General features: G+C 38.3%; 2 protein-coding genes, 2 non-coding genes and 1 pseudogene across 7 annotated transcripts; 2 read left to right on the top strand and 3 right to left on the bottom strand.

Moving 5' to 3' along the window:
* Window positions 1–761: 761 nt before the first annotated feature.
* On the bottom strand, window positions 762–1,672 carry LOC137951265 (small ribosomal subunit protein eS27y-like; annotated as a pseudogene).
* A 1,795-nt stretch (window positions 1,673–3,467) lies between these two features.
* Window positions 3,468–9,997, bottom strand: LOC137951531 (uncharacterized). 4 transcript variants are annotated; one of them, XM_068798250.1, is made up of 9 exons: window positions 8,675–9,997; window positions 7,778–7,907; window positions 7,124–7,614; window positions 6,927–7,007; window positions 6,641–6,739; window positions 5,981–6,094; window positions 5,796–5,879; window positions 5,301–5,372; window positions 3,468–4,123 (listed from the first exon to the last, which is right to left on the bottom strand). In XM_068798250.1, the coding sequence occupies exons 1-9, from the start codon at window positions 8,993–8,995 to the stop codon at window positions 3,845–3,847; spliced, it is 1,671 nt and encodes a 556-aa protein (XP_068654351.1). In that variant the 5' UTR covers window positions 8,996–9,997; the 3' UTR covers window positions 3,468–3,844. The 4 variants fall into 4 exon arrangements, with proteins under 4 accessions (XP_068654351.1, XP_068654350.1, XP_068654349.1 ...); XM_068798249.1 differs by having other exon boundaries at window positions 5,981–6,097; XM_068798248.1 differs by having other exon boundaries at window positions 8,660–9,997.
* A 4,399-nt stretch (window positions 9,998–14,396) lies between these two features.
* On the top strand, window positions 14,397–14,485 carry LOC137952427 (small nucleolar RNA R11/Z151). Its single transcript, XR_011112260.1, has one exon. It is a non-coding gene; the product is annotated as a small nucleolar RNA R11/Z151 (small nucleolar RNA).
* Window positions 14,486–14,744: 259 nt separating this feature from the next.
* Window positions 14,745–14,845, top strand: LOC137952428 (small nucleolar RNA Z152/R70/R12). The gene has a single exon (XR_011112261.1). It is a non-coding gene; the product is annotated as a small nucleolar RNA Z152/R70/R12 (small nucleolar RNA).
* A 2,768-nt stretch (window positions 14,846–17,613) lies between these two features.
* Window positions 17,614–20,886, bottom strand: LOC137952319 (pentatricopeptide repeat-containing protein At4g02750-like). Its single transcript, XM_068799455.1, has one exon. It carries the CDS (start codon window positions 20,733–20,735, stop codon window positions 18,492–18,494), a length of 2,244 nt encoding a protein of 747 aa, XP_068655556.1. The 5' UTR covers window positions 20,736–20,886; the 3' UTR covers window positions 17,614–18,491.
* Between the last annotated feature and the right edge of the window lie 2,419 nt (window positions 20,887–23,305).

Here is a 23,305-nt window from a genome sequence, read left to right on the forward strand (position 1 = left end):
TTTCTACCCTTAGGTAAATATTATATAGTAGATGCATAGTTTATGTTGAGTATTGGCTTTTTACACCATATTAAGGTAAATACTGCCACATTAAGAAGTATTTAACTCATGGTGCCAAAATTTCAAAAAAATGTTTAATCAAAGACATAACTAGGGGTGGCATCGAGCTCAACCGACCTATGTTCAAGTCGAGTTTGATTTAAATATTTCAAGCTCAAACTCGAGTTGAGCCCAACCTCAAGCCTAAAATTGTCATTGAGCTCGAGCCCAATAATTTTAACCGAGTTCAAGCTCCAACATATATTTAGAACTTTTTAAAAAATACATGTCACCTAAATTATATATAAAATTATTGTAATGCAGAAGAAGATGCATAGTAGCAGAAACACACAACTTGGAATAATTCAATACACATCACCCCGAATAACCAATTCACCATTGACATGCATGGAATCAAACAAACAGATAAAAACAACTCAAAAAAAATCATGAGGGATAATATAATTCAGACCTTGCATTTCTTTAAAAAATGCTTCTTTTCATAGTATCCATCATAGAATTTGTAAAGTTAAAACATAGATCACACTTCAACATATTTTCCCATCCCAAAAAGCCTAATAACCCAATTTGTAGCAAATTAAAATATTGCCCATTGAAACACAATCTCAACAAGACTAACTTTCCCGTGCAATTTCGTTTGTAGCTTATCTGCCCATACCCCTAACAAAACTAGTGGACATCAGTATCACAGTAAAATCTACTCAATCGCACTTATTTATGAAGGAGCATCCCTTGGTAAGTCTTGCACGCCCCCTAGTTGGCTGACACAAAACAGTTTTTGCAATTGCCGCACACCACAACCGTCTGAGAATGGCTAAAGACAGTTATTCTACAACCAACAAGGCTACCCCAAAAAAATCATCTTTCTATTACAACTAAAACGAAAAATGAGGAAAGATAAGATCAGTTCAACACTAAGTTATGTTTCTTTGATCATCAGAAGAAAAAAAAACAACCATCATAGTTAGATAGGAAATAAATACAGTGAAATATAGAAATAAAGCAATCACTATATTTGAATAAATGAATTTCAAAAAAAAAAAAATCACAAGAACACTCACAAGTTGAAGCATCCTTGACATTTCACATCCTAAAATCCAAAAAAAAGTCAGGGCCTAATCAATCACAAGGAAATTAAAAACAAGAACAAAAATTACCATGAAAAAAAGTTCAGACTCTGCACAAGATGCTTTAGTTTATGCCTCCTTTGCTCGAGCTCGGCAGGAGGATTAAGCAGAACGATGTCGTTTGGAAGCACCTAAACACAATAAAAACTAAAAAAATAATAATCAAAATCTCAAGTTACAAGTACTCCAACAGAACCAATCTAGCTATCATAAAACAATAAAAACAAAATCATGGCTGGAAAATAAAGAAACCGAAAAAAAGAACAGGTATGCAAAGCAAAAAGCCCTAAAAAGTAGATTCCAATGAGCCTGAAACAATGAGATGTGACTCCCCAACAAACATATCACAAAAAAAAAAAAATCAACTTACCATTTATGCCGAAAATCTCTAGCACAAAAAACCCTAACTTCTTAGAGGTAAGAGCTAAAGGTAAACCTCTACTAAAAACATAAAAATCAACAGTAAGGGAGAATATGACAGCCATTAATTTAAGAAATTAGTAGGAAGGATCTCCTAAAATAGCATCAGCATGAGGCGTTTGTCCTATCGAAGATAAATAATAGAATACATAAGATAAAAATGAAAAAAAAATCAGTGTTAGGTCAGTGACGAAAAAAAAACCCCAGAAGATTAAGAATAAAACAACTTATCTCTTTCCGTCACTTCCATCGGCAAGGAAGAAGTTCAGAGGAAGAAGTCGAAGAAGAAGAAGATCAGAGAGGAAGAAATTGAAGAGGAAAAAATTGGAAACTGAGGCTGAGGGTAAGCAATCGGAGAATGAGATTAAGGAATCGAGAGGGAGAATGAGGAATAATAAGACAAAATCCCTCCATTTTCGTTGAATCGCCGCCTGACGAACATCGTTTCTCAATTCCCCTGATTCCTGCCGAGATAATGAAATTGAAGAGTCGACCTCTCGCTCCAGCTCCCGCTCCCGTTTCCCAACTCCCTCGAGTCTCAGGTACTCGTTAAGTTAACGAGCCAACTCGTGAGCTTTCAAACCGAACTATGGTTCAATCAAGTTCAGCTCGTTAACTTAAACGAGCCTTATCAGGATCTTGAACTCGGTTCGAGATCCAGATAAATCAAATCAAACTGAGCCGAGTTGGAACCGCTCGTAAACTGGCTCGGTTCGAGGCCACCCCTTCACATGCCTAGTTGAGAAATGCAATTGAAATGACATTTGGTATAATAAATAAAAGACTTTCCATTTTGAAGACAAAACCTAATTATCCAATTCAAACTCGAGCATATATTATATTAGCAACGTATGTTATTCACAATTATATTATGGGAGTTGATCCAAACCTAAAGCTTATTAAGGAGGTTAATCAAGAGTTTATGGAGCAAGAGATGGATGAGGAAGTATACTCAACTACAAATTTATTTTAAGAGTATCTAAAAAAGATTGAGGGTAAAAATAGCTAAAAAAAAGTAGTGTGATGATATGCAATGAAGAAAACTTATTTGAATGTTATGTTATTGTTTAAACATGAGTTATCTTCTTGAAAATTGTTTATGTTTGAAGTATGTATGTATTAAGGTAGACTTGTAATTTTTATGGTTTCAAGTTTTAATCAAATTGGGGTTTTAATTTCCATGCACGTACTTCAAGTGTTTGACTTTTGGCGTCTAAGTGTTGAAAAATTGATATTTTTAATTTTCAAGAAAAATGGATTTAGTGGAGGTGATAAAAAGAACATTATATGGGGCCAAGACATGGACAATTATCTTATACTTCAAGGATTCCATCATAGTAGTGGTAGGTTTAATAATTTACTAATGTGTGCAAAACAATATCGAAATAAGTCTAGTTTGAACTATGATGACTTACATTTTCTCTCGTGAGATAGTTTTGAACTAATGATGACTTACATTTTTGGTTGAGATAAGGTGAATGAATTTGGATAAGAGGCCTAATATATCAAACTTAGGAGATAGTTTTACTTCCTTTGAAGATGGTACTAATGAAGTGGAAGACATCGCAAACCCTCCCTACTCTTCATAGAACAACTACTTTGTTTGGAAATAACATGGTGAAGTGTAAAAAATCGACAAACTTTTGATGTCCTCTATGAAGATTTAAGGATAAAAATCGAGTATTTTGATGGACTTACAACTGTCATTCAATTAGGTAACATTTAAACCTATCAAACACATGATAATGAAGTGATGAAGATTCCAAAACTTGACAAACATGCTAAGATGAAACCATATGGCTTTCTTGTTGAGAGTTACACGAGAGCAGTTGTGCTCTCCTAATACAGAACCATCTCACGTTCATAGGCCAGACTGAAAAAAATGACAAGCAGAATTTGATTTCATTTTTTGTCAAGATCTCCATTGAAGCATTTTTACAGCTAATAACTGTTGAGGAAACTAACGTGGTTTAATGTACAAGTAAAACTAAGATCCATCTCAGTTGTTTCACCGACGGGGAGTTGAGGTGCTCGTGTCAACAAATATGATTTTTCAGAAACAACTCAACCCGCCTGTGTACAGTGAAAAATAAGCAACCAGAGGCACCAAAAGAAACACAGCTGTGTTGACAATACCTCTGGATCATGCTTTCACAACAGACGGGAAATGAGCTTGATGAGAAGACCTTTTCTGTACAAGATTGACTTTAACCCCTTCTTATTCTCATTGCTGTTTCTCATGGTGATCGTCGCCACTGCCTCTTGTATTTCCTATGGTATAAATGTAATTTGAACGGGCTCCAACTTTTTCTGCGTTTTGAAGAAGTTTCAGAGAACAGGCCAGAGGCAAGGGCTTGTTGAAACCACATATCAAAATCTTCTTCATCATCTTCTGTCATTTCGGCATCCAAATCCCAAGGGAACCGGCTAGGATTAGACCTCTGTGCTGATTTCTCCAAGCCTACCATGTTTACATGGAAGCTGGGTTTATGGGTGTTAGGCCTACAAGACATTCCCTGCAGGTATAATCTCACAGCGGTTGAGCATGGAAAATAATTGAGAGACATTAGGGCCATTTAGGTGTGTCCAGGATGCAAAATGAAAAATACCAGTAAAGCTTTTGTTAAGTGGATTCAAGGATCACAAAGTTCTGCAAGCATTGACTTGACATTCACTAGCACATGGAATCTGAGCATCTAGACATGATCATGGCATACACTTCTACAATATGAACATGGGTGTGTCCATCAAGGAATAAAAGTGACGAGTCCACCCATAGTCAAAAAATGATAAGAATATGGATCTTAGTCCATCTTAATTTCAATAAATGCAGAAAAATCCAATCAGCAGGTTAGGTTTACCTGCCTGGTTTCGGTAAAAAGAGGCAAAAATTACTGTGATTTTAATTAAGTGGTAACTCCAACAGATTTTAAGACTTTATCTATTCAGGCACTTATATATATGTTAAATTTACTTGCAGAAAACCCATTCAGTAGGCAATGTTGTTGTATACAAGGATAGAATGCAGGGCCAGTCCAAACTTAATACCCCCAACAACCTGCTTGTTCTGGCCCTGACACTGCCATAGGGGATAATATTACCACTAAAGTGTAGCCTAATCATATTTCTAGACCATTGCTAACAAGAGTTGTACAGACAGTATCAACCTCCTTGCATGGAGGCGGATATATGAGCCTTAAAATTATCAAAACATATGATGCAGTAGAATGCACACTTGCAGAGAAGTTGTCAAAATAACCAACCGAAAATAAAAGAGATAGCTCCTTCTATATTGAATGAAATCTATACAGAGTTATCAAGTATTTATAGAGGGGGGATGAAACTGAAGAATATAACATATTGACTGTGAATCTGGGAAGTTCCAACTTCAGGATATGAGTTTGTAAAACACGAGAAATTCCAAAATCTCCGGTATTCTGTTCTTCCACAGAAGTAGTGACAAATCAGTAACATAATAGGAAGTTCAGAGAATAAGAGGCAAACGACAAAAGAACAAAGACAAGATTTTTTTTTTCAAATGTGGCATCATTGTTACCAATTTTTTTTTTATCTCACATCCATAGTACTAGCATGTTGAGACAAAGTGTTCAAGTACTTCAAAGAATTAAAGATGTTAAGTACATCAGTTCTGACTATAAATTAATAAATTGAAAAAGATGATAAAACACTGACCTGACAACTAGCCCATTCGGACACATCAAAAATCTTGCCTTCAGCACAAACAAAAGCACGTGGTATCTTGACCTGGCAAAGTAATTAATAAGCTAACCATCCAAAGATAAGAAAAAAAACCAGCATATGTAACTAATGTTGGTCCCAACATGAAATACGTTGGGACTACAGAAAACAGAAAAATACAACACAATGCTTCCACATGAAGGAAGCCTCTATATCATATAACCGCTCTTACAGATGACCATAAAATATTGTTATTTAACAAATACAATTAAATTTTTGCAGTCTTGAGATGTTAAACGCAAGTAGCATGGCTCACTTGATGGTTAACATACCAAGTGCAAGAAATGCCCTTCAGCTAATTCATATAAAAATTCAAATGCCCATTCACATGATAGATGAGATATGAAACTCCCGTTATAATTTTTCTCATACAGTAAATATAGATGTACATTAAAATAAAACATTTTATAGGTTAACAGGTGGAAATACCTTCTGAGATGCAGCAAAGACTGCTGAGCAGTCTATCTCAACCCATCCATCTCCATCTTTAGCTGGATGGTATTGGAAGCAGTCCTACCACAAAAAGACTACTGTCAGTTTACCCATGACAATATTTTAAGAAAAGAATTGATAATTTCATCTAGATATCATAACGAAGACCAGCTTATTCTTACCTCACACCACCTTGCTTTGGCCTTACTTCTATTAGTACATATCCATATATGTGAGTGGCCACATTTTGTGCAATGTATACGCCTGGATTCTTCAGAACGATAATCAGACTTATCCTGCTGATTGTAAAGATGAAATCAAACAACAGAACTACTAGTTTAACACCAAATGAAGTGCACAAAAATCAGTCTAGGTGATCATTCTCTCTTGAAAATCAGTCTAGCCACCACATCCTATAAGGGCTCTTACAAATGGCCATCAAATTCTGTTATTTAACGAGTTATCGAATTTTTGCCCTCTTGAGAGAGCCTTTGCATAGCATGAAATAGAAGAAGGGACAGGTAGTAGCTGTGAATGCTAAACAGCAAGCAGTATGACTCACTTGATAGGTACCGTACTAAGTGCAAGAAATGCCCTTCAGCTAATTCATAAAAAGTCAGATGCCTATTCACATAATAGATTAGATCAAACCGCAGAGCTACTTGTTGGACACCAAATGAAGTGCGCAAAAATCAGTCTGGGCAATCATTTTCTCTTGAAAATCGCTTGGTCATTCAACTATTAAATTGAGTTTAACTCCAGCAGTCTCAGATTTTATTACATGAAAAAATAGCATGTAAAAAAGGAAAATAGATTGATTAAATTCGTCCAAGAACATGTACCTGTTGAGAAGTTCCTTGAGGCCTCTGATAAACACGCCTACACTCTTCCTTCCTTAACTGATCATCATAGTCCCTCTTTTTTTCTGAATCTGAAAGAACCTGAAATATTGTTTGTTATTAGAACATGATAGATACTTTGCAACAAATTAAAAAAAAAAAAAATCATGCTAGAGGAAGCTTTTAAAAATCTGAACTCTGCACATATTTAATTGCACATGGTAACAATGCAATAATGTCATTTAAAAAAAAACAATGCAATAATGTATATAGCATATGAAAAACTTGCCTCATATGCACATTGCAGCTTCTTAAATGATTCACTGGCCAGAGGGCTTCCCATATTTTTATCAGGATGGACCAGCACAGCCTACAACAGAGAAGACGAATAAAAACTCATGAAAAAGGACTTTGACAGCAACGGCTTACAGACATAATGCACAAGGCAGAAACTCCTCTCTTTAAAATGAGAAATGTGAAATCAACCTTACGCCGGTATTCTTTCTTCAACAGCAAAAAATCAATATTTTTATGTCGAGGAAGCCCTAATGCCTCATAATGATCAGCACTATTCAATATACTCCTCATTTCATCTAGTGAGACTGGTTCTGCTCTCTCTACTCTGATGCCAACTGAAGGGGCCTTCTGAATGTTCACAAAACTTGATGTGCCAGGTGTTTTACTGGAAGATTTGCAAGAAGACACCTTTTCAGGTTCACTAGCTGGTGAAGAATATCCAGAGTCTTCAGGAAAGTCTTCTGGAATAGATTCTGATTCCTTATGCTCTTCAAAATCTGTGCTTTCAAGTCCACCTTCATATCCTTTTAGGAAGCAATTCAATAGATCATTTGAAAGAAAGGCCAAGCTTATAGAGAGAGAAACTCCTAACCACCCCACACGAACTTTGACACAATAAAGAGCATATGTAGTTGCCATCAGGATCACAAGTCGTGCATGATTCAGGGAAAATAGATAACCTGTATAAAACAGCATAGTATTAACTAATTTTTCAATTGTTTAAAATTTTATTTTTCACGAATAAAAAAAGAATCAAGAACATAAATATGATACAAATTAGATGTTTCACAAGAGAATTTAATGTGCAAATAGTGAAAGCATGGCCAAAACTGTCCATCATACCTCCAACCATGAACAGCATTCCTGTTATCCATAAGTTACCATACATCCACAAAAGTAAAATACCAAAGAGTCCGGCAATAAAAAGTCCCGGGGTATATCCTAAGTAATGTACAGCAGATCCAGCAGCACCCTAGAAAAATTATTACAAAAACCAAATGTGTAAGCTTTCAAGGAGCATGAAAAAATCTTGAAGTAAAAACAAAGACCATGCCAAAAGCCACAGGTAAACAATTTAGTAAGACAAAAATTATACAGGGCTGGCGCACTACTCCTTGTAATCTGTGCCAGCCCCTCAATATATGCACTAATGTATTAGTAAAATAAAGTTTCCTCGAGTGAGATCCTGTACCTTTTAAGAGAGAATAAGACAGGACAAGACAATGGAACCAATTTCAGACAATTTGACGCAGACTGGTTGGTCAGGGTTCTCTGGGATAACTGTCACAAGATATATATAGTTTTTTTGAAAGATTACAAGATGGCATGGTTATTCATCAACACAAGCAGTATGAGGCAGTTCTTATGGGAAAAAAAAACACAGGCAGAAGTATAATGGGTTTCTAAAGCAGGTCATACTTGTAGAAAGACAGGCTGGAAACACTCTACTTGGTCACTGTGAACAGATTAACACTACTATACTGACACAGGAAAGTGGAGTCTTTAGAAGCTCAAAATCACTGCTCTCATGCCTAATTTGTTAGTTTTTCCATTGAAATCAAAGAAAATGCTAATAAATGTAGATGATGTCATATCTAGTTTGACCGTCAATCGATCTAACATATAGATCCAATAGGTTAGGTCATCGGCTCATAAGTGAATTCATGCATGAATATCTCGGTCTATCCATATCACATTATGCAAAATAGATGACGGGATTATTACATTGCAGGGACTCACTAGAATCAGAAGAACATAAACAAGGCAAGATAAGGATGTCAAGCTAAGAAAGCAACTCCACATCACAACAAGTAAAGCTGCAGGACCCAGCCGGAGCAACGATCCAGTGCCCCTTACTGTACAGTCCCTCCACTGTAAAATCAGCAGGCACAGAAACTTCGCCAATTTCACACACCAACTCGAAATCATTGGCCAATTGCGATCGATCACGGATGCAACTTTTTCTCTGAAGCAGCGAGCGGCTGTTTGTGTTCTCAGTAAGAGGTGCTTCTGAGATTGAAGCCATTTCCATCCTTGCCTGAACAGCCCAATATCCTCCATTCTGAAACTCAGAAGCTCATTGATAAGATTCGAATATCAACCACGGAAATCAGACTTAGTCGCCGTACTAGGAAAACATGGTTTGTAGAAAATAAAGGAGGCACATCTCCTCACAACTCTATCTGGCCATCGAGAGCTTCAAAATGAAAACATAAAACCAAAAAATCGTATCCATTTCAGGCCCAAGACGGCAGAACTAAGTACCAGCAATTCTAAGAAAGCTCCCGAAAGAAACAATCGGCACCTATTTCCTGACAGAATATAGAGTCATCTCACGAAAACGAAGCTACTTCCAGCTGACACACCATCATTTCTTCACGTGATCGCCTCTAAGATTGGCGAGGTTAATATCCATGAGCTTCTGACCGTGGTGAAATTCGTGAAAAAGTCGGTCAAATTCGCTGTGATATACTACAAAATTACTTCGGCACCAGAGTTCCACAAAATCACCATCATTTTAAGCAGAAGTTAGTGGTTCCTTCACACACACGTTTCTCTGAAAGCAAAAGAAAACTCAGTATCCCACCCAAAATTAATCCCAAAAAACACCAATTATATTCCCTCCGCTCGGAATGTTCTTAACACACCAAATCCACACCCAAGCCACTCAATTCACAAATTCCGCTGCCCAAGAAACCAAACAGTAGCAGGGCAAGCAGATCCCTTAACCATAACCACTTCAGGCACTACCTACCGACAGGATTTCCACGCCAGAGGAAAGGAGCAAAAAGCAAAAAGATCTATCTCGGCTTTAATGGATTCCAAGCGGAGAAACCCCAACTAACTTTTCTTAGAAACCCTGGAAATGGCACCGGAAGCAGATAGAGCCCTAGCTTTTTCAGGCAAAGCTCGTGATGGAATGCGAAAAGGGAAAGGAGAAGAGAAAGAAGACGGTGAAAAGGTGCGGGGAATTTATAGCTTTGTAGCTCAGAGCGAAGAGAGAGAGAGAGAGAGAGAGAGAAGGAGAGGCGGAACGGATCTTTGCCCCTCCCCTGTCCAAGTGCATTTGACAGCGAAGCGAGATGTTTACAGCAGGAGAGCATCGAGCGAGCGAGCTCGGTAGTAGAAAAGTAGCCACCGGAGAATTTCACACAGAAGAGCTAGATTCCCGCAGAATTTGGAAAGGCGTGGCACGGTGCCTCTCTGGTGGATCCCACTTAAATTATCCAGTCTCGTTGGTTGGCCGCGTGTCTTTGGGGACAAAACGAGTCGTGCAGACTCGTGCAGATAATGTGGGCCTACCAAGTGAACTGATCCGCTGACACAGCAATCTTGACCCTCGATTCCGGCCATGGCACCCGTACGGCGCCTCACGCTGTAGTTGTTAAACGACTAATTCTTTTATTTAAGCCTTAATGTGTATTTAAAACATAATCACGTGGTGAATTCTTAATTGCACTTCTCCTCCACCACAACAAGAGCCAGCCGGCTGTTCCCACATTTCCACGTTTCACCGCAACCACCAAAACCAATATCCTCGATGGACCCCACAGATTACCTCGCCGCGGGACCATCCATGTGCTCCCTCATTGCGGGGCCCGGTCGAGTCATCCTGACAACACGAAAGAAACTAGCAGAGCCCAATATTTGTTTCGAGGGGCACTAATGAGTAGTTGGAAAAAAAAAAGGAAGCATCACTTTCAAAAAGAAGGGCAAATTGGGCCCACTCAGAGAGCACTTTTGACGATCTAGATTAAGCAAGCAGAAACACGATGGGCCCACGTGGAGATTTTCACTCACTTCATTTAGAAGCACCCAACATTATCAATCCGAATCGCTCCTTTTCTTTAATAAAACAAAAAATATTTCGTTACCGTGACTTTAGTTTATAAAGTCGTAAATGTGCACGTCTAATAAAACATATTTATAGTCAAATGGTCCCGCTGGACCACTACTAGTGGAAAACAGATAAAAGGGTACGACTGTCTTATTCGGCTTTAGAATTTCTTATCTCAAATCTGCGCTTCAAATGTCCGATCCCGACCCAGGGCTCCCCTGAAACGGCACACCTAATGTCCGCCTCGTTCTTATTTCCTCTTCTCTCTCGTACTGTCTTTTTGGTCTCTCCCAACAGGATCTTCAAAGATTGAATCAACCAGAAGGAACAGGAATCCACTCTCTCTTTCGTTTTTTCTCGGAGGTAATACACGATCTTCTCCTTCTGATTATCGTTTTATCAAAATCCACGTTCTCGGAATTATCACTTGAGATTTGCAGAATGCATTTGAAATCCTGTGTTTTCACACAGAGTCACCGGCGACGACGACGTCACGTTCAAGGTTCTGTACCGTGGTGTAGGCATACGGACCTTCGTACAACGTGGAACGATTTCAGGTTTACTCTTTCATCGTATAAGTATACTCTTTCCTGGTTCGGTAGAAAAGTGAGGGGAGGAGGGTCTCTTGTTTATGTGCCGCGATCTTAGATCCACTTTACTAGTCAGAGTTAGTTGATTCATCAACTGAAACGCAAATCCATGTGGTCAACTAGATTTTGACTTAACTCTGGGTCTTATAGAACCGGATCCAACTGGACCAATTCATCTGGTCTGAGTTTTATAATTTTAAATATATTGTACAGAAACTTTTTACTCGCCGATGCGTTTGTAACTTGCTTTATCGATGGTGTAAACGTAGGGTTTAGGGTAAAAGTGCAAAATAGGAGACAAAGTAGCTTGTGTGGTGCCATGGGATCTATGTTGCATTTGAAAACTGCAAAACTGATTTAGAAATCTATTGCCCTGGCTTGGAAACTGTTAGATATTAAACTTAATTAGAGGATTAATTGAATTATATATTTATAATTTATTAAGGAGGATATTTGTATAATTTAGAATAATAAACTATAATGAGAATATGATTATAACATAAGATAAATCGAATAGGATCTTATTCGATAATTGAAAGGATTATGTTTATCCTTTATCATGCCCCCTCAAGATAGGCTACCGTTAGAGAGACCAATCTTGTCTTGTACTAGTTATGTAAAGATATTTGTTTTAAGATTTTTAGGAAGCAAAATGACGAAAGAGTAACAATGTAAGGATATTTGCTTTAAAGTTTCTTGGAAGCAAAAGGACAGAAAGAGCCATGACATTGGTAGTTACAGGAGCAAACAAAATCGGAGAGAATGTATCATCAGTGGAGAGATGTGGAAAACCAACTGCATCGGTAGAGATTGGGGTGGATAGAATCAAAGAGAATGCATCGTCTTATGAAGAGATGTAGAAGAATAACGACATGCTAGTGAACGGAATCGAAGAAAATACATCGTATGCTAGTGAACGGAATCGAAGAAAATACATCGTCCAACGGTACGATAGAGTATGCATCGGTGAAAAGAAAAGACGTGGAAGAACAGTTAATTTTTTTTCTCGTCGCACGTGTGAGTTATCATGCGGGGGGATTCTCCTGTGCTTGGTTATGCTGAGACGACACAAAGAGGAATCTGGGGCGGCGTCGACGAGGGTGGCTGTTGGCATAACTAACAACAGCAGTGTGAAGGTCAACAGTGCCGACAGATGGTGGCGATGAAAGTGACGACAAGAGCGTCAACGAGGCTGTTATGTTGGTGGGGGCATCGGGGTAGAGGGATTTTGGCGGGAAATCGGCGACGGTAGAACTCCGTGAAGGTGGAGACTTTGGCTGATGGAGGCGATGACGATGACAGTGAAGTCTTCAAATCTTCGGCATATTTCGACAATTTGATCAAAGTTTTTTACCCGATTTTGAGGAACAAAAGCGTCGCATAGGATTTCTGCTTAGAGATAAGAGGGGTAGTGGATTCAAGGGCGAGAATGGAAGAACAATGGTGGGAAAAAGATGGAGCAACCCCAAAGAGAGCAAATGTGGAGGCGGCGACAAAGGCTGTAGAAAGTGGAGGCGACAATCAGATTGGGTGGTCGGTGGTGAGGGATGCGTCATTGATGGGAAGGTTGAAGGACGGTGGAAGAAAGAACGACGGAGGGTTTCAGAGCTGGTGGGAGGAAGAGGCAAAGAATGGGAAGGGAAACCTTTTTTTATTAATATCGATAAAAACAAGATAATTGTAAACTGAGAGAGTGTGAAGCAGACGGAATCACGAGCACATCACACAGAGAGTGAGTTAAAGTATAGAGACAAAGGAAACGGAAAAAAAATTCGGAGGAATGTTAGATATTGCACTTAACTACATTAGAGGATAAAAACTACACCTTTATAATTAATTAATAGTTGTATTTGTATAATTTAAAATATAAAAAATAAAATTTACATAAAAAATAATTGAATCTAGTGAGATTTTATATAATAACACGAAGGATTATATTTATCCTTTATCAAAACCAACCTAATGGTCCGGACTCAGGGGCGACCGGCGACGCTGGGTTCTTCGCCGTCCGTATCCCAGACCAGCTATTATTTGCTGGGATTGCACTGTACAGTCCCATGAGATATTTCGGGCTCGACCGGCCAGGGATCCCAGTCAGCTTTGTGGGGTTGGTCGGGTCGAGTCATGTGGCTGTCAAATTCGGCAAGGTGCTGGGGTGAAAAGTGACGGTGATAAGTACGTCGCCGAATGAGAAGAAAGAAGCGGTTGAGCGACTCGGTGCTGATTCGTTCCTGGTCAGCCGTTACGTGGAGCAAATGAAGGTAATTGATTTTTCGTTTTCGTTTTTTTATCCATTGAAGGAATGAAGGGACCCCGTGAATGAAATAATGAGTCGATAATTTGATCTACCTGCAAGCCGCTGTCGCCACAATGGACGGTATAATGGACGCGGTGTCGGCACCGCCCGATCTCTCACCGTTGACCGATTTACTGAAGACGAGTTGCGTAATCATGGTCGACATTTGGGTTTTAACTCATCCATGTGTCCTTGGTTGAAGCTTTTTGGGCACTTTTTTAAATATAAAATGCTTCAAGGGATACTTTTTTCATAAAAAAATAAACTAAAAATACTTTTATATTTAATTTATTCTAACTTTTAAATAATTTAATAATAATAAAATATTTATTAATTGAAAAAATCTAATCAAGCACCTGACATTTGCTTTTTTTATTCTCACCTTATCCTGCGCCTAGTGGCGTAAGAAAATACGTTTGACACTGTAAAAATTGGGTCGGGTCAGGTCGAATTAGTTATCATTTAATCAAACCCACAGCCCACCCCTAGTTAACAAAGAAACGATCCGACGGCTGAGTTTCGTGTGCCTTCCGCCTCCGCTGTCTCTAAACCCTAGCCCTTGGTCTCTCGCCCTCTATAAATACTAGCCAATGAACCCTGTTCTTCTGCCGATGATTTCTAGTAGATGTTTTAGTCCTCTCTCTGTGTTTCAATGGAGGGTTTCGTCCTCTCTCTTCTTCTTCGAATGAAATAGGTATTTGATTCTGTTTTTGTTTTTGTTTTTTTTTTTTTAAATTCTGGCTACTGATGATAGATCTTACAATCTTAGCGGATTTCAGTGAGACTCTTGTCTATGATCGGAATGTTTGTTACACACACTGAAGCCTGTTCGTATATCTTCTTTTTGAACATCTTTCTTTTCTCTGTTCGCCTGTGCGAGTTTCCTTTTTTTTTTTTTTTATTGTTTTCTAAATCGACGAAGTTGATTTACATATTTAAACTTATTTCTTTTCTGATTCAGCCAATTTGAATTGCGTCTCTTTTTGGTCAAAAAAATAAATCAAAGAAGGAGATTGATAAATTTGTTCAAGTGCATTAGGGTTTTATCGCTTTTCGTAGTCTTGTGAAATTGAGTAGGGAGGATTTATTGCTATGATGAGCTTATTTAGGTGCTTTGGCAGTGGCGAGTCTCTGAGACTCTCCGTGAGCCTACCACCGTTAAACGACTTCTCCTTCCACTGAGCATAAATCCCTTTCGTCAATTTTTCTAGTAATTTTTTCATTTAGAGGGAGAAATTTCATGAACAAGGTAGCAGTTTTAGCCTGGCACGGAGTTCAGCAAACGAAAAAACGAGTCTCTGTCTGAAATAATTATAGCGTTCAGAGATTTTAACTGCCTTAACATGGGATTTTTGTTTTTTGAATTCTGATATTTGAAAGAATCTAAACGAAATTGAAGAGTGGTTCACCAGATCCACTGGGATTTACCTTCTTCAACATTTTAAAGACTTCCCTAGTGTTCTAATTCACAGAAAATGAAACTATGATAATAATCACATCCATGTGTTAAGAACACACACTGATTGACTATTCATGAGGGAAAAGTGATGCAAAACAAGAAATGCAATTTACACTACAGTGTTTCAGAAACAGGCATCACAGCTTATCATAGAAGAGAATCCAATTAATTCTTATGTGGTTAAATAGTAAGATAAAAGAAATAATAGGAATTAGTTCACAAAAAACTCAAATTTCTCAAACAGCAATTAGATATATCTGAAAACAACATCAACCCTTAAAACAACAACAAAGAACTAAAAGATGTATTTCAGGTATTAGGAAACTCACACCAAGGTATTAATCAAAAATAATTTTCAGGTATTAATACACCATAATTTTTAAAATCAATTTAATTATTTCTTAATTTTATGATTATTTAATTAATAAAACATAGTCTATTTCTGATGGCATTCTAATCAATTCAACCTAATTAAAACAACGCTAGCTGCAATTGCTTTCACAACAATTTTGCCTCTAATAACATCCTTAAATAAGCATACACTACATAGCTATGACAAGTACCATTAACATAATTGCCCACTATACATCAAATTGATGTGGTAAGTGTTGATGTTAAGGATTATGAATTTAGTTTATGGAGAAAAAAAAAAAAAAAAAGGTAAAGAAACCCATTAGAGAAAACTGGGGGAAGAAGTGTTATGGAATTGATTATTCTTTATCCTCCCTTGAAGTTCTATTTATAGATTTATTAAATTATAATATTATAATAATACCTTTAGAGTTTTAACCTTAAAACTTTAATATAATTACATCAATGTCATATCGATGAGATGATCCTTTATTTATCATCTTGCCATCAATATATGTAGGCCTATGGGTCTTCTCCTTGATCCATGAGTCTTGAGCCCATCTTCTTTATCTCTTGGATACATAGGTTTTTTTTGGCCTTATGGGTTTGGGCCCATTTTCTAATACACTTGGATATGTGAGCCTTCATTAGTCGTTTGGGTTTGGGTCATGTCTTCCAACACTCTCCCTCGAATTGGGGGTGAGAAAATAAAATGAACTCTTAGTTTGCTGCAAATAATGTATAAAATATTTCTTGTATAATATGTCTTCATCTTCCAACACTCCCCTCACGTTGGTGCTTTCGTTCATGAGGCCCAACAGGTATGATATCAGTGAGAGTAAATAACTCTTAACTAATAAGACATTACTCTGAAGTGTCCACTTCCACTACTGTGTCCCTCCACAGGACAACGACTTTAAGTGGTAGAGAAAATATATATTATTAATGGGGGAAAGTAACATAAATATAACAATAAGTTCCTCCATCATGGATTTCCAATCACAAAAATGTGATATTTTTTACGGGGATGAAGTTCCTCCATCATGGACCCCCAACCATAAATAAATTTGATATTTTTAACGGGGATGTAGTTCCTCTGTCATGGACTCCCAATCAAAAATAAATTTGATATTTTTTACGGGGATTAAGTTCTGCTATCATGGACTCCTAACCACAAATAAATTTAATATTTTTTACGGTGATGAAGTTCTTCCATCATTGACTCCCAAGAAAAAAAATTGATATTTTTGACTGGGTTGACAATAAATAATGGTATAAGGGTACATGTTATTTAATAATAATGTTTCATCAAAAGAGACACAATAACAACAGCTGGAATGGACTTGGTTTGGGCCCATTTAACACGACCCAAAATAATTCTTGCAAAATTACCTATAAAATAATTTAATACACATATATGTTCTAAATAATATGATGACCAAAGAATAATCTATCAATTCTTAAAAAATAATAATCCACCCCGATAAATTTTTTTACCTGAGTCACGCCAAAATCTTGGGCACGTATACCGGGGCAGAAAATAAGTGACTCGAGTCATGTTGACCGGACTGAGTTGACTCGGCCCGAGTTGGTCTGGGTTGACTCGGTCTGCTGTGCACTCTGTCGTCTGTGAACTGGGCTCGCTAGTCCGAGTTGACTCGGGCACACTGAACAGGCGCTCAATTAAATCAAGTTTCTTAACTGAGGAAACTTGATATTGCTACAGTAAGTCTTCTTCCACTAGCAAACGAAAACAGAACGCGGCTCTTCGGGAGGAAACTTTCCCCGTGAGAGTTCGAATCCTGCTGTTGACGCCATGTTCGTCCTCCAAAAATGGCAACCACAACTCCGTCTTCTCCTCGGTACCGAACAGAGAGGGAAACACTTTCTTCCTCTCGGCCGAACGGAGCGGAAACATCAAAGTCCTTCGGAAGGCAACTTTCCAGTCGTCGGCTCCGAACAGAGAAGAAAATATATGGAGATCGTCTTTGGACGACAACTCTCCAACCAGCAATGCAAAATAGATTCCTAAGAAAGATGGCAATAGAGAGCCATCCTCAGACGACAACAACAGAAAAATAAATTTTCGACAGCAGAACGACTTCTTCCCCGACGCCGAATCTATAATGGACTCTGGGTGGAAACAGTCCAGAACCAACAACAAGATGGCGGAGAGATTGCAAGATTACCGGAGTTGATGGGGCAGGGAATTATTTGGAAAAAGGAAGTAGCAGAAATATATTCTCATCTTTACAGATCTAATGAAGAACAACAAGATGGTCAAGTAAGGCAAAATCAAACTTGAAAGATGGTCAAAGTGAGAAAACTCTGGTGAGTGAGCTTCATTACTAGTCAAGAGCTTACAAATGGAATGGAACAGAGAGCTTGGCTTAGAAGGGGACTTCAGACATACCTATTGTAAAGCGAGATTCTACAGTGGAAGGATCCAACTGGGAGGGTTTCAACCAATGTTGTCTCTATCAGATTAGCCTTCGTAGCAATTCTGCCTTCTTCTGGAAAATCTTTATAAGAAACTGGTTGAGCTAGTTTACTTCCAAGACTTCACCACAAACGCTCTGATTTCTCTCATTCAAGCCCTCGAATTCTATCCTTCTTTTTCACGGTCCTGTATTGCATGGCCGAGGCTACGTAGTCAGATGTGGTGTGACTATTACTGGCTTGAAACTTGCATACGAAAACCTTTAGTGTGTCTAACTGGACTTGATGCTCTGGGGACCCTTCTTTTTCAAAGCAATCATAGATCTCATCGGCCTTTGAGACATTAGACGTGAAGTCACATGGTCGATTGCCAAATTTTCCTGTAGTCCGCTGCATACCAGGCTTGTTTAGCATGGCAGCCTGATTGGGTGGGGCTTTTCATAAAGCAAAGCAAAGAACTGGCTTAGTGATCTTGATCTCTGCCACCATTGCATCAAGACTGAATTGCTCCCTATGTGTTATGTAACAAGAATCATAAAGACAGAATAAAAACACATCAATGAAGCATCAAAAGTTCTATCTAATCACCCGCATTCAACCAGACCAGCATCAACCTCTGGAATATAACCAATTATTCTCATCTTTACAGTTAATCTCTTCAAAGTCTCACAGACCTCCGATAATCTGGCTTGTGTTGGATCATCCGCAAAGAATGCTTGCACTCTGTTATTTACTTCAATCCAACTGCATCCAGGCTGCTTTATTACTCCTCTCTCTTTCATTAATTTCCTTACTCTTTCCACCTGATCCCATCTACCTGCTTCTGCATGTATGTTGGATAAAGTAACATAATTAGAAGTCTTGTAAGGTTCAAGTTCAAGAAGCTTCTCTGCTGCTATCTTTGCAAGGTCTAAATTACAATGAATCCGAGATGCTCCAAGCAAAGCTCCCCATGTGCCAGCATTCACCTCAACCGGCATTGCCATCACCAGCTTATATGCTTCCTCCAGCCTTCCAGCCCGGCCAAGCAAATCAACCATGCACGAGTAGTGTTCTGCAACTGGTGTAATCGAGTAATCTGATGTCATAGAGTGAAAAATTTCTACTCCCTTATCAATCAAACCAGCATGGCTGCATGCAGATAAAACTCCAACAAATGTGACTTCATCTGGACTTAACCCATCAGTTTCCAGCTCAAGGAATAGCTGAATTGCCTGTTTTCCATGACCATTCATAGCATATCCAGCAATCAAAGAATTCCACGAAATAATATCAACCCATAACATTTCATCAAACATTTGTTTCGCTTCTATCACCTTGCCACATTTTGAATATAAGGTTATAAGCCCATTACCAACAAACAAATTGTTCAGATGACCACTTTTCAATATGAGATGGTGAAGCTGCCTCCCCACTTGCAGAGCTGCAAGGTTGGCGCAGGCACTAAGAACACAGGCAAAAGTTGCATGATCGGGTTTCATGCCTTCTCTGTTCATCACAAGAAAGTACCTGAGAGCATCAGTGTAAAATCCATTTTGAGTTAAACCCGAAACAAGAGAATTCCAGGAAACAAGGTTTTTCCTAACCATCCTATCAAAAACTTCAACTGCTTTACTCATTTCGCCTGTTTGGCTATAACCTGCTATCAGGATATTCCAAGAAACCACATCTTTCTTGGGCATTTTCAACATCAAATCAATCGCATCATCCATTCTTCCAGACTGTGCATACCCACCAATCATGGTATTCCAACATACAGTGTCTCGGCAGCCAATTTGATCAAAGAGTAGTCTAGCCTCATCCAGTCTCATGGATTGAACATACCCATAAATGATTGCTGTTTGAGCTGCTACATTTTTGTAAGGCATCTTTTCCAATAACTCCCTTGCTTTGTCAAGTAATCCAACACGCACAAACCCATCAATCATACTAGTCCAAGTAATAGAGTTCCTCCCAGGCATCTCAAGGAAAAGTCGATAACCCTCCTCAAGTTGTAAATTCTGTACATAACCCGTGATCATGGCATTCCATGCCACCACATTTCTGATGGGCATCACATCAAAGAGTCTTCGTGCTTCAACTACTCTAGCATTTCGTGCATAAGCAGATAACATTGTGACCCAAGACACAACATTTGGGCTTGGTATTCGACCAAAAAATTGTCCGGCAGTATCAAGATCACCTACCTTAACAAATCCTTCAATCATTAAATTCCAGGAAACAACATCTTTCTCAGACATTTGGTTGAAAAAGTCAGAAGCCAGTCTCATTTCTTCATTTTGGGTGTATCCTGCAAGCATTGAATTATAAGAAATCAAATCCTTTACAGGCATTTCATCAAATAACTTGCGTGCTTCCTTAAACTGTTTATTCTTCCCATAGCCAGCGACAATTGCATTCCAACAGACAGGATCCTGTTTCTCGGGAAGTTTTGTGAATAAGTGCATTGCTTTTCCAAGATCTCCAACACGAGTATAGCAAGTAATCATTAATGTCCACGAAAAGAGATCCCTTCGCGGCATTCGATCAAACAACTCAGCTGCTTCTGATACTAGGTCATTATGCAAGTAGCCAGCCAGCATAGTATTCCAAGACACCAAGTTTTTAACGGGCATTTGATCAAAGAGACGCCTGGCATCGACAACTCTTCCATTTTTTGCACAACCGGAGATCATGGAATTCCATGTTACCGTGTTTCGGCGGGTCATCTTTTCAAAAACATGAACGGCTTCCTCGATCCGACCAGCTTTTGACAAGTGGCTAATTCTTAAATTTTGGTTGAAAACAAGGTTTCCAGATTCTGCAACCAACGTTAATTTTGACCTCATTGACTGAAGTGAGTAAGGAATTATTCAGTCTTAGCTGATTAAAGAACGAAGGACACAGACGGAGCTCTCAGAAGGACGAAAGATATGGTATATATACAAAGAGGTATTACAAAATGGCTGTTGTTCGTCCTTTTGGCCCGAAATAAGCCAGCAAAAGCACCAGTCTCCAAGCTTCCGCCGTACGACATTATACAGCGAGCCAATAGGTTAAGAAACCAACACAAGACACGAAGCTCCCAAGTGCGATTCAGGAATCGGTCCAATGGGATTATGCATGAGCGGCCGAGCTCTTGTTCCAGCTTTACTGGTTTGCGGAAGTGACAAGAACCAACCTCTAACTCGGATTATTCTTAATACACGAGCTTGAGTAAAGCATTCAAGGCCCATATAGAGGATACACCTCTGCGAGGCAAGTGCTACAACCATGGCCGACGTCGGAGAACAGAAGGGGAAGGCAGGAGAAGCAAAGAAGGTGGGGGCTCCTCTCTTATGGTCTCGGAAAACGGTGTTAGAATTATGGTTTCAAATAGATAATTTATAAAATAAAATTACCATGATATTAGAGGCATGGGGCCCACTTCTAGATGTTGTCATTGGATGTTCAGTATAGGGAATAATGGCCAGCACATCCCCCTGTAGAGGTAGATTAAATGGGTACATTGACTTAGTGGACACATCCCTTGAGACTAAGGAGATATGTCTCTCTTGAGGGGATGTATCCCTCCTGAGAGGATGTATCTCTTCTAAGAGGATGTGTCCTTATGAAAAGTCATTAGTGCACCCTTTGAAATTCTATATAAACCTCCATGGTCTTACAAGTGAGGCTAAGGCTATTTGCACACCCAGTCTGGCTGAACGGGAGCAAGCTTATCACTTGTAAACGAAGTATAAAAGATTATCTTGTGCACTTCAAGTTCTGTTTATATTCTTCAAGATGAAAGGTACGCTCTCTTTATTCTTCTTATTTCAATTCTATGATATATGTATGGTTTTCATGATAATGGAATTATGGAGGATTTAAGATCTATTTTCTATGATGTTTATATTATTATTAGACATCAAGTCTAACAAATACAAGTGATTAATGCCTCTGCCGGTATCATAGAGATAGATTATAGGTTTCTATATTTTTCCATAATTTTTTTGGATTTTTTGGCTATTTATTAGTGAATGAAAATAAGCCTAATTTAGGCTTATTGGATTCTGGCGCCGCAGGCGGGCTTGCTGTGCGCGGGCCTGCTGGTGCAGGCTTTGTGCGGTCCGGGTCGGTGATGACCCAGAATCATGAACCAAACCGGGTTTTTACTAATATAATGAACCAGAATGTGTTTTAAGGGTTTATTATTACCCAGAATTGTATTTTGAATAAGATTTCCATGTTATTTGGCTATTTGAAGTATTTATAATTAGTGTTATTGCATGTCTTGTTATATATTTATGTATTTGTATGTGAAAATTAACTTAATTATATAATTTGCAAAATCCCCAAAGGGTAATGCATTTTGTATAAATTAAATTAATTTTATGTGTGTTTATTTTGAGTATAATTTGTTTTATGAGTTATACTAATTTTATTATATGATTAGCAAAATCCCCAAAGGGTAATGCGAATTGTATAATTAGATTTGTATGTTGTAAATTAATTCATATGAATCCCCAAAGGGTAAGTATGAATTAATTTATTTGTTTGTTTGTTGGTTTGTGATTGTTGGTTGTTTATCATGTGTGGAATGATTTGCCTAGTAACTCTCATGAATCCCCAAAGGGTAAATGGGAGTACTAGATAGTTGAAATGATTCTATAATTATGTATGTTATCCCAAATATTGAAATATTTTCTGGATGACAGGAATATCCAGTAGTGGACATAATTTTGCTGAGTCCCTAAAGAAAAATGTACTTGATGGGACTAATTATGTGAACTGGTCACAACGGGTTGACTTAATGCTACGAGGCTATAGGTTTGATAAAATTATCAAAGTGGATACTCCTCCTCAAAGACTTTCCCGAATAAATTACCCTGATAATCTGAAACAATATAAGAAGGACCTTAGAAAATTCAAGGAATGGGATAATGCTAATGAAATTTCTAGGTCACATATTCTTGGGGCTCTAAGTGAGACTCTCTTGATGACTTATTTTCATGTCCCCACTACAAAAGAGATTCTCGACCAGATTGAGGCTAAATATGGTAAAAAGTCGTCTACTCACATCAATAACTTATGGCAAAAGTTCACTCGTGCCAAATGGGAAGAAAATGCTGATGTGAGAAAACATGTAAATGACATGCTTGCCATGGCAGATAAGTTACAATATCATGGTAGACCAATGGATGAAGAAACTAAAGTGGTCACCATTATCAACTCTTTACCCAAATCTCTCAAATATATTCAGGACTTTTATTTTTGTCCAAGACAAAGTGGACTATATTTGATTTGGTTAATATGATCGACCACCAGTCCGAAAGACTCGATCCAAGTATTGAGTTAAATAAACCTTCACCTAGTGCTAACGTAGTTTTGAAGCCGAAGAAAAAGAATTTTAAGAAGAAGGGAAAGAATTTTCGATTTC

This window comes from Aristolochia californica, unplaced genomic scaffold, assembly GCF_029961685.1.
Source record: "Aristolochia californica isolate CCGP_79_NKW_82.1479 unplaced genomic scaffold, dmAriCali1.0.hap1 SCAF_15, whole genome shotgun sequence".
NCBI classification, from domain to species: Eukaryota; Viridiplantae; Streptophyta; class Magnoliopsida; order Piperales; family Aristolochiaceae; genus Aristolochia; species Aristolochia californica.